The sequence below is a fragment of the Myodes glareolus genome, chromosome 7 (assembly GCF_982192425.1).
Source record: "Myodes glareolus chromosome 7, mMyoGla1.1, whole genome shotgun sequence".
Taxonomy (NCBI): Eukaryota; Metazoa; Chordata; class Mammalia; order Rodentia; family Cricetidae; genus Myodes; species Myodes glareolus.
The window spans coordinates 99,538,141-99,549,629 of NC_142032.1; the positions used below are offsets into that span (position 1 = coordinate 99,538,141).

At 48.7% G+C, this 11,489-nt stretch overlaps 1 protein-coding gene across 1 annotated transcript; it reads right to left on the reverse strand.

The window, feature by feature from the left end:
* Nucleotides 1-629: 629 nt before the first annotated feature.
* Cckbr (cholecystokinin B receptor) lies at nt 630-10,305 on the reverse strand. The gene is made up of 5 exons (XM_048427697.3): nt 10,070-10,305; nt 3,135-3,386; nt 2,732-2,981; nt 2,263-2,432; nt 630-2,044 (listed from the first exon to the last, which is right to left on the reverse strand). The coding sequence occupies exons 1-5, from the start codon at nt 10,218-10,220 to the stop codon at nt 1,512-1,514; spliced, it is 1,356 nt and encodes a 451-aa protein (XP_048283654.1). The 5' UTR covers nt 10,221-10,305; the 3' UTR covers nt 630-1,511.
* Nucleotides 10,306-11,489: the final 1,184 nt, after the last annotated feature.

Consider the following 11,489-nt stretch of genomic DNA (forward strand, 5'->3'; position numbering starts at 1 on the left):
AAAGCAGGCTGATCAAGACATGTTGAACAAGCCAGTAAGCAGCTCCCCTCCATGTCCCCAGCAGCAACTTCTATCTCTAGGTTCCAGTTTGAGTTCCTGTCCTGAGTCACTTCAATGATGGACTATGATGTGGAATTGTAAATCCTTTGCTCCCCAACTTGCTTTTGGTCATGGTGTCCATCACAGCAGCGGTAACCTTAAACCATCTGATTCTCTATTATTGCTAGATCAAGGAGTTCTCTTCTCCCAATATTTTGCTTCTGATTATTCTTGTCCATTATCTCCTTATCATCCTCATCTGCCTCATCTGTTTGCTGTCTCTCTCTCTCTCTCTCTCTCTCTCTCTCTCTCTCTCTCTCTCTCTTGTATGAAGTGATAAGGTTGCTGTTCTCTGCCTTTCTCTCGGGGGACTCACACTGATCCCCAGTCCTACACTCCATCCTGTCACCCCCAGGTTTCTTTGTTGCTACATCTACTGAAGGTACGTCTAGTCAACCATATCTTGGCCAGGTTCTGAAACTAAAGCAGATCAAGTATGTAATAAAAAGACCCTACTCTTCAATTAACTTTCATGTACCTGCCATAGTCTGGTTATTGGTGTTTCAAACACACATTGAATAATCTAAGTCTTATGTAGTGTTTCACCTTTTATCTTTTCATCAAAAGTTTAACAAGCATCCATTAATATAGTACTTTGACAATGGCATCAAATGGGAGAATGTACGCAGGAAACATGAAGTGTCGTGAATATCCCACCTGCTGTGCTGGGTCACAGAAACATCACTGGACTATGGGTAGGTCAAAGATGAGCACCGAGTGAGAGTGTACCCAAGACATCTTTGCCAATGTTGGACACAGGGTTGAGTAGTCGTGGAAGAAAATAGATGAAGAAGCCTTTACATAATCCACACCTGCTCACTTGCCTCCCAAAGTTCAGAACACCCAAGAGGACACTCAGTCATTTATTATTTTAAGAAGTGATCTGTTGAAGAAAGAGGGTCAGGGCCACAGTCCCTAATGGAAAGGGATAAGGGGACTTTTCATTGCTCAAAGGTTTGCATGTTGGGAAGGTACGTGCTTAGGCCTATTGGTATTTTCCGTGCTGGGTGACTGAGGACAATCTGCAATATCCTAAGTTAGTCTGGCACTAGGTATGGGCATTAATGAATAGTGCCATTAATTTACACACATGAGGAGCCAACCAGCCGTTGTTAGAGCTCCCCTTGTGTAGCAAAAATTCACTGCTACAGACATTGTGATTGTCTATCCAGTGGGGTCAGTGCCAGGTGGCTAGGGTGGGACTCAGTCCCCTATCAGAAGTGTGCCTCCTTGCTTGTTGAGACTCCAGTCTGTTTCAGGTGGGGCAGCAAAGATAACACTTTCTGGGTGTAGGCATCTATCCATGCTGTTGGGTATCCACCTGGATGAGTCCTGGTGTGTTTCTTATGTGTTTGGATGGGTCTTTTTATAGGGATCGTGTGTCCTGTCTTACCCTCCATTCTCTCAACCCCTCATCCAGGTCCCAGTGTGCTGATGGTGGTATAGCTTAGCCTGGACAGTGAAGCGATGGAGGGGGTAGGCGGATCCTCATCTGGAAGAGGCCGGGGGCGAGCTCGTGGAGGCCGTGGGCAACAGCGGGCACATGTATCCAGGCAGGCCTGGCGAAAGCGGCGGTGCATGAAACAGTAGACCAGGGGATTGACACAGGCAGAGGCGTAGCTCAGCAGGTGGATGAAAGAGATTGGGGCCCCTGAGAGGGCTCGATGTGCCCCTGGGCCATCGAAGGCGCGCCACGTGTTGGCGCTGTACACTGGCAGCCAACACAGGAAGAAAAGCGCAACAATCACCAGCAACATTCGCACTACCCGTTTCTTAGCCAGCAGCTTGGCCTGGTTGGGCCGAGGGCCAGGGCCTGACCCAGGAGTGGGAGTGGTCAGCGCAGTCATCTCCAGTCGGGAACGCGGAAGTTGCACGTAGCAGCCATCACTGTCTTCCCCAGCCACACTAGTTTCAGGCCGGCAAGCCCCGTTCTGATGGACAGGCCCTGAGCACAGAGCACAGAGCATAGAGCACAGAGGGTGCGATCAAAGCAGAAGGCAAACTCCTCTTAAATTGCAGCCCAACATCCACTCGACGCCCCTTCCCCGTGGCTTTTACCCTGGTCTTCTGTTTCCTTTCTACACTTCTTTCGGATCCACCCACTAAGGAGGTCACGCCCATCACCAAAGCTCCATCCCTCATGCATTTCACCTTTTCACCCACCTGGTGCTGCTCCACCCGGCAGGGCTCCTTGGTTTCGGACCCGGCTTTGGATCTCACCATCATCACCATCAAAGCGAAGGCCAAGGTAGAGCTCGCGAGAGATGAGCCCGTAGGCCACAGCCATAACCACGCCCGGGACGAAGAACAAAAGCATTAGCAGAAGTACTGACCTGGGGACATAACACAGACCAATAATGTCTCCTGTGCAGCCAGTTACAGGTAGAGGAAGAGGCAAAAACTGGCCTGTGGCCAGCTGATCAAGGAAGGGTTGGGTAGGCTTTGGGGATGCCGCTAGGAAGGGCGAGAGACTGGCGAGGACCCCAAGCTGGAATTCCAAATGTAGGGGTGTAGAACGGGGCTTGGAGGGAAAATTCCTGTAGGAGCTGGAGGACTGCTCTGGGGAAAGGGTGTAAACATCTGAGGAAGGTGGGAAAAGGACTTTTTGAGATAGTGTGGTGGGTGCCCTCACCAGGTCTGGCGGACACGCGCACTGGGCCAGCGATGCACGCACTGCAGCACTCGAGGCCCCACTGGCTGCACTGCGGTGTATACAGGATAAGGGACCATAAGCAGTCCAGACAGTAGCCACGTGGCTAAGATCACCCGCGCTGCATGGGAGCGGGTCTGCCACACCCGTGCTTGCAGTGGTCTGCAGATGGCGCTGTACCGCTCCAGGGCAATGGCCACGAGATTTAGCGTGGAAACACTCACTGACACCCCTAAGCAACGAGAGGAAGCAATCACGCTGGGAACACACACACTGCATGCTCACCACAGTGATTTCCTCACCCTCATCAGAAAAAAAAACCTTCATATTTGCCATGTACTTTAAGAAGGGAGAGGGCAAAGGGGGAGATATTTGTCTCACCTACCCATGAGGTAGGAAACGGCCTTGCAGATGACTGTGCCGAAGATGAATGTGCCCATGAGGTTGGGCAGGAGTGTGAAGGGCATGCAAGCCACAGCCAGCAGGAGGTCACTGACTGCCAGGGAGAGCAGGAAGGCATTGGTGACAGTTCTCAGGCGCCGGCTTAGTCCCAGGACCACAATGATGAGCACGTTTCCTCCAACACTCATGAGAAAGATCACCGCATAAAGGGTGACTCTAATGGCCAGTTCCAGTTCTAGGCAGAAGAAAGAGGTGGCTGTAGCAGGATTTAAGTACTATTCATCCAGACCCCGAATCCCACTTCACCCCCAAACCATGTTGGGTGGTGTCTGTGTTCCCCAAAATACAAACAAGCAGAAAACAAAACCAAACCAGCCCCTCCCCAACTAAAAGAAGAGAAAAGCCATTCACTGCGGTGAAAAGCCTCCTTCAGGGCTGTCACAATCTCTCAGTGCTGCATCCACTACAGCTGCTTGATAACTCAGTTTCTTGCCTGCACTGGGAGCACTCGTGACTCCTTCTTAAGCTGACTTCTCAGCCTTGGAATGAAAAGTCTTCATAACCCCCCTGCTTCCACCCCAAACACAAACATTTCCCACATCTGATAAATGCCTATACATTCCTCATCTACCAAGACTCAGACTGATTGCCACCGCTTTGCAAAGGCGATCCTGAGCACCTCATTTGGAGCTAATCTCCCACTCTTTGATCCATGTGCGTCCCATAGTCCCTTTACATTTATTAGAACCCTTATTTTCCTCTCCACATTGTGCTTTAACATTCTCCAAAGATTCGTTCTTACTCAGTAAACATTTGCAGAGGCCTTCCTTTGTGTCAGGCACTGGGGACAAAGAGGTGACTGCCATTCGAGAACTGACAGTAGAGGGGGAATCTGAGACACTTAAAGAGATAATTGCCACACAGTATGATAGGAAGTGAGTTTGAGAGATGTTCAAGAAGCTATAGGAGCCCCAGGGGAGACCAGCGCTGCTGGGTGAGTCAGAAGGGCTAGAAAGGTGACCAATTCATTTGTGTCATTGTCTATTGGGAGATATAGATTCATCTTTGGACTTTTGTGTCATGAACATGCAAACCTGGACAAAACTGGATTGAATTGAAGTGGACTGAGTCATCCATACCCACGGCCTCAGTGTCAGGAGATAGGCGCTTGAAGACAGAAAGCCTCCTACACTGTGGGAGTAGGAGGGTCCAGAGGTACAGCCTCTCTTCTTTAACTGCCCAGCTTGCTTCTCTTAGCTGACTCTTGGCTTAGTTTTCAAACTGTATTACTGGCTCATAATGATAACTAGATGATTTAGAGGTTATTCTATTTATTAGATAATAAATAAGCTCTATTTATTAGAAATCCTCAAACAGGGGACTGGAAAGCAGGCTTAGCTATAAAGAGCATTTCTATGCTGGTTGGCTCACCACTGTCTGCAATTCCAGATCTTGGATATTGGGAACCTGATTCCCTATTTTGCATGCCCGAATGTATACACACACACACACACACACACACACACACCCCACTGTACTACTACTGTTGCTGCTGCTGATAAAATAAATCTTTAAAAAGTAATTTTTCAAACAGGACTTATCAGTAACATTATTTGCTTCGATCTCGGAGTGTCTGAAATGTCTTGCTGCCTACAGCTGCCTTAGGGCCCAGCCATTCAACATACTATTTCTTTCTTCTCCCAATCTGAGCTCCTCTTTGCCCCTGTCTCTCTATTCCATCATGGCACCTCACTCTGTTGTACTTCCCTTTTCTGCCAGTGTATCTTAGGAAACACACATTGGAGGGCCTTGAGGGACCAATAGCAGGTGACAGGATGATTTTGATGCAATACTCTTGCTTTTGTATGTCTATTTTTCAAACCTCCTTCTCCTCCTCCTCCTTCTTTTCTTCTTCTTTCTGTTCTTCTCCTCTTCTTCTTTTTGACAGGGTCTCTTTATGTAGTCCTGGCTGTCCAGAAGTTCCCTATGTAGACCAGATCGGCCATGAACTCAGAGATCCTACTGCCTCTACCTCCAGAGTGTTACAATTACTGGTGTATTACTGACTCAAATTATATTCTTTTCACAGGGACAGATTATGAAAGGCTTGTGTCTGGCAAATTTGAAGTGCATGAGGTAGAGGTGTGTGTGTGTGTAGAGACAATAAATAAACTCTGGAAGATCTTTGTCAGAGAGGCCCTTAAACTCGGGGTGGGGGGAAGCAGATGGCCTTTATTGCACTCTTTGTTTTTTCCAAGTTCACTTTCTTCTGTTGCTATCCACCTTAACATTAGTTACTACACTTCAGGCTGTGTAGCACTTTGAACTACACAAGTACCTAAAAACTTGTGTCTCACCCATTCATGCAGTCAATACACACCCTATGTGTGCTCTTGACCTAGTGGTGGCCCAAACAGATAAAACTAGGCATCCCCTTTATGAAATTCTTAATATACTTGGAGTTTTCTGGAAAAAGGAGGTGAAAGTCACAATAAGCATGACAAGCAATTGTATAGCAAATGTGTGTGAACATTGCAAAAGAGTATGTGAGATCGTAAATGTGTGTGTTTATTAGTGCATGTGTGTGCATGCGCACATGCGTGTGTGTGTGTGTGTGCATGTGTGTGATCATCCAGATAATGGCAGAGAAGCATAAGCACAAGGATCCAGACAACATCTAAAGCAAACGATAGGCTTAAGCTGAGGATGTGGTTCAGTGGGTAGAGTGCTTACCTAGCATGCCCAAAGCCTAGGGTTTGATCCCCAGCACCCTCTAAACCAGATGTGGTGGCACATACTTATAGTCCTAGGGATTGGAGGCAGGAGATCACAAGTTCAAGACCAGCCTAGGGTACATGGTAGCTTATCAACAAACAAAACAAAACAGGGTTTTCTAAGAAAAACTTCACAGGAACTGACGCAGCCAATGCTATCACCTGGTGTGCTGTATTTGGTTTCTCACGAACAGAGACATCAGTGTAATACTCAAGTGTGGTGAGCGTGGGTAGTGTTCAACTAACTTAGGGGAATAGCTGGGTACATGAGACACAGCCGAGTGTCAGTGGCATGGAGCAAGTAAGCAGAGGTAATATGCAATGGTGAATTGGTAAGAGCAGGACACAGTAATGCCTTAGTGCTTGAGAGTAATGCAGAAGTAGGTGAAGGTAGCCCTTATTTATTTGAGCAATAGCTGGTAATATCAAATTGAATACAGGCTGTGTTTAAGTTTAAAGAACACCCGAGTGACTGTGATGACAGTGGGGTAAGCAAAAATGATAACCAACACTAAGTAACACTTGAGTGTGCAGATGACATCTTCAGGAATCACGGCTTGTATGCAGAGATCTGTATGTGAATGGGGGAATAATCACGGGACGGCGGTTCTGACTGAGGGGGGTGGTAGCATTAGTCAAGATGTGTAGGCACTATTTAAGTGAGTGTAAGTGTCAGGTGTTAACACGTTTAGCTCCGTTAAGATGTTAATCTTGATTGTGTGAAATAGCTGAGAGCCTGACTGAACACAGAGACTATCCCAGTCTTTGCTGAAAATGTCTGCGTGCTGAAGAATGATACTGCCTGATTTTCTGGGGAATGTCATGAGAAGGTTTACTTACGCAGTCATGGGGAAGATGTGCTATTTTGTAGACAATTTTAAAATAAGAGTAGTATGTGATAGACAAATCTCCTCTAAATGACTGCGGACAACACTGAGGGTGGGTGTCACCTGTTTTACTATGGATAGCATGTGCGGTAATGGTGAAGTCTCAGATTTACCTAAAAATAAAGTGCACAGCATCCACATTTCTCTTGGCAGTGTAGTAGTGAGCCAGGTGATGTGTGCGTCTGTGGGGAACTGTTTCAGTGAGACCGGCCAGCGCTCTTTGCACACGTGCACAACAACCTGATGTGTCCAAGCAACAGCATCCAGATAAATGAGGTTGTCCTTGTACGTGGGCTCTGAATCACTGAACGTCTTGCTCCTTCAGGGACCCCTCCTCTACTGGCTGCCCTCCCTTGCATGAGAACCTTTAAGTATCTCTCTTGATTCTTCCCTACTTTTAAATGCCCAGGATATAGCAAATATGCAGAAAAAACTTGTTTGAAATCGCCATTTTGAGATCAGCCTGGGCAACAAATGAGACCCTGTTTCTGAAGTGTTTGGGGTGGGCAGTAAAACTTGGCTACAGTCTACGCTTCCGCAACCCCTCAAGGTTTCTATCACTGTCCTATTTCTCTTTCTCCCAGCACCCCTACTTCTTGGACATTTTGCCTAACTACTCTTGTTGACTTCTTGCTGTTCCTTCCCAGAGCCCACTCTGAGTCAGGCCTCGGTTTCCACATACCCTCCTAAGAGCTTGTTATTGCGTCTAAGCAACCCCGTTGTGTTTTGTTCATCTCTGACTCATCATAGCAATATTTAGCATCACCTACTCCACCTCAGTCAAGACTCTCCTCTCCTTTCTGTAATGACAGAGCTACTGTTTCTGTTTCATTTCGCTCCTCATGGAATCTCCTCCCTCTGCTTTGCCTTTAAACGACAGCCTTCTGTAGGGGCCTGTGTCAGCCTCCCTGTTCTCGTCTTACACAATGTTTTTCAAAAAAGATTTTTCTTTCCTATTCCTATGGTTTCCGGTTCTCCCTCCAGGTGAAGACTTTTCAAGTCTGTATTTCCAGCTCAGCTCTCCAAGGTAAGTTCTAGATCTCTGTACTCAGCTGCTTTGGTGAGTTAGCCATCAGCATTTGAACTCCATGGACTCTTGAGTTTATAGTAATCCCCTCTTCCAAAACTACTTCTGCTCCCTTGTTGCTGGGGACTGAATCCCAGGCCTTGCAGTAGCTAGGCAAGGGCTCTAATATGAAGTGTATATCCAGCCCCTCCTTGATTATCTTTCTCATGATATGCCATCTACATTCTTCCAGTTTTCCCAAACCAGAAACTGGATGTCATTTTTTGACCTCATCCACCCTCTCTACTTCGAATCGATTATCAGGGTCTGTTGATTCCATTTCCAGAAGTGGCTCTCAAATCCATCCACTTCTCTTCATCCCCTCTGCCAGTGCCTCTATGTTAGCATCATCTTTCAGCCAGATCTGTGTAATGTAATAGCTTTCTAAAGTATCCTTCTGTATCCCATCTCATCCGCCCATCCATTCTCGATACAACACAACTAACCCTGGGAGCACTATTAAATCGTTCAGTGGATCCCAAGGCTACTCTTTTGCAAAGGCTATAATGCTCTCCATAAATACTCCAGGCTGGTCCAGCCTGAGTGTTGATTATGTACCTTTAATGGTACGTGTTCCAGCCATTCAAAAACTATGTTGTGCTGAACAAATACACCATGGGCTTAAACTTTGAGCTTTTTGGACAGCCTATCTTTGCCTAAGACACTTTGTGCTTCTTCTGCTCCTTCTTTTAGCTCTCTGTGTGTCATAGTTTTCTGCTTAAACCCATGTCTCACCACTCCAGGAAAGCAGTCTTGACTCCCAAGGGCAGGGCAGGCTGGAGGTGTTCCTCTTGCACTGCCGTTCCTTGCTTACCTGTCTGTTTCCCTATAAACTCAGAGCTCCATGAAGTAGGATTGTGTCAGTGTGTTACCCTCATATCCTTGTTGCCTAGCGCAGTTTCTGCTACAGTAAACATCTCCTGAATGAAAGATTCAAAGTGACAGCCAGACGGAGAAAGCATGGATTGTTTTATGGGGTAAGTAATTATGCGGATTATAATTTATTCCAACGTTTCCTTCTTGAACACAGACTACTCCAACTCTTTCCCTGTCTGTCTACAGAACCCAAGCTCCCAGTCTGCACCCTTAGCAAGGTTATCAGACCCCATCTCCCTTGGCTGTCCATATTCCAATCAGACCCTTTGCTAGAATTTCCAGGCTGTGGTTTTCCCAATGGTCTTGGTCCCTGTGTACTTGACTGCAGACCGATGATGAGACTGCAGATCGTGTCTAGTTCATACCGGTGTCCCCAGCACTTACCCTAGCAAATGTTCATTAAACACTGAAAGTACATATGGGTACGGGAAGGGGGAAATACATCTTAAAATGCTCGTTGAAGCACTGAAGACATTTGCTGATGGGAGGAGGGAGAGTCACTTTAAAGACAGGATGAGTGAAGGCAGTGGGAAGGGATGCCCGGCCGGCCGGAGACACAAAGGGATGGGGTGACTGACACAAAGCGAAGGTGGCTCTAGGAAAGTGAGGCATAAGAAGAGGGGACACTTGGGAGTCTTTGGCAGGGACTCCGAAACCTTCAGAAAAACAGAAGAGGCATGGAAATAGATGAAGGACTTGACTCTGGGAGCAGAGGAATTTGGGGCAAATAAAAACAAGAAAGGCAGCATTCCCTAGTGCCGGCTAAATTCAGATTTGACAATCTTTCCTTGGAAAGGCTGGGGTGGGGGACAGATTACAACTCCAGTCTCCCATCCAGGCAGTCCAGAGAGCTCCCGCCCTCACTGACACTCTGTCTCTCTGTCTCTCTGTCTCTCTGTCTCTCTGTCTCTCTGTCTCTCTGTCTCTCTGTCTCTCTCTCTCTCTCTCTCTCTCTCTCTCTCTCTCTCTCTCTCTCTCTCTCGCTGACTCTGCGAACTGGATGTCAAAGGAAAAGAGCTAGACCTACTGGCAAGGGGAGGTCCTTGCTTCCCAGCGGTGGGGTGCTGAGCTTGGGGATGAACAATAGTCACTGGTATAGCAGAGGAAATAAGAGGCCAGGGCGCTGAACCAGGTGCTGTGAAGGTGTGATGGAGTTGTAAGAGCTTGGGGGCACTCTGTGTGGATTGGAGGGAACTGTGTGGAAGACGAGGAAGTACTACAAGGGAAAGCAATGGGCAGTTGACAGTGTAGAGGTCGTGAGGGTTATTCATTAGCGCTATGGGGTGCGGTGAGAGGGTCTTAGGGAGGCACCCACCTCTGGTCCCAGTTCCGCGGATGCGAGGGGGCTCGCAGCTGAGGTTGCCGGTGCTGCTACTGTTGAGGAGGGAGACACCCGGGCGGCACAAGGAGGAACCCTGCCCGGTTCCGGGTCCCTGCATACTGCGGTTCAGCTTGAGCAGCTCCATGGTCCCCGTGAAGCTCCACTCAGCTCCGCCAAGTGGGCTACAACCTCCGTTGCACCTGGCCCCGAAGCGCTGGTGGCTCAGGCTCCCGCCCACTACATCGCCCGCCCCTCTTGGTTCCCGCCCCCTGCCCTGTCTCCTACCCCTCCACTTCTCCACCAGCCTCGCCTTGACTCCAGCCGGTCCCAGGCTCTGGGCGGCTTTTGTCCCACCAGGTGACACTTGGCGCACCACCCCCACTCCAGAGTTCCACGCGCGCTCCTGGGTGACTGCTCTCCAGGCTCGCCCCCGCGCTAGGTTCTCCAGTCTTCTCTTAGAGATGTCTTTCCTGCCCACCTCGCATACCACTGCCTCTAGTTCTGGAAATTCGTGTGTGTGTGTGTGTGTATGTGTGTGTGTGTGTGTGTGTGTGTACACACGGGCGCCTGCGCGCGTCTGCGGAGGGGACTGCACGGTGGGAGGAGTGAGTAGCTGCTGCTGTGGGGTCCAACATCTTTCTTTGGTGGTTTAGAAAATGTGGAAGTGGCGGTGATGGTACGGTTTCTGCTCCAGGATTCCACACTACAGAGCAGGTGCCTTAGCCCGCCTGGAACCGCAGTTACCTTGCCGCAGTGGCCGCAGTAATCACCACAGATCACTCACTACCTTAGCTCTCTCTGCAGCTCTTTGTGAGGGCTGGGGTAGCCCCAGTTTCTGCCTCAGACCACCCCATCTTCTATCTGAAACCCAAAATCTAATCTTCTGCTCCAGGGCTTCCAGGAGGGTCAGGAGAGCCGCAGTTGCTCACAACCGAGACTGTACACAGAAAAAGTCTGCCTCGAGTTAGAGTTGACCAGGGTAGTGGAGGCGTCTGGGAATGGATGTGAGAACCGGCCTAGCACTAAATGAACTAAATTGTGGTGTAGTAGGGTTCTAGTCCTGGTCCTGACCCAGATGAACGATGGCGAGCAGGCAGCTTGGTCTCCAGGCAGCGTCCATCTGCACCCGAAACGCTGATGCTCCCTGTTTGCCCTTAGCACAGGTGCAGCACCGGTGTAGGGTGCTGGGTTCCCACGAGAGGGGGCCGGAAAAGGACTGGGTCACTGGGGTGTAGCGGGAGGGAACAGAGCAGAAGGCGCGTGTGGAGTGCAAGACGGAGCGGACTCAGCTTCCCGAGGCAGGCCTGGCCTCCTCTATTTTTTCAGTATTGTTTCTTTCATTCTTTCCCATTCCAAAGAAATTCCAGTATGAGATAAAGTATCATCATTTGGGCTCCCAAAGTGACCGTCAGAA

Excerpts from the sequence above, each read along its gene's own strand:
- Cckbr (XM_048427697.3), bottom strand. The coding sequence starts at position 10,220 with ATGGAGCTGCTCAAGCTGAACCGCAGTATGCAGGGACCCGGAACCGGG. Across the intron at positions 2,433-2,731 it reads GCGCGTGTCCGCCAGACCTG|GTCAGTACTTCTGCTAATGC; the intron begins GTGAGGGCACCC and ends TTATGTCCCCAG. Across the intron at positions 2,045-2,262 it reads GCCGGGTGGAGCAGCACCAG|GGCCTGTCCATCAGAACGGG; the intron begins GTGGGTGAAAAG and ends CTCTGTGCTCAG.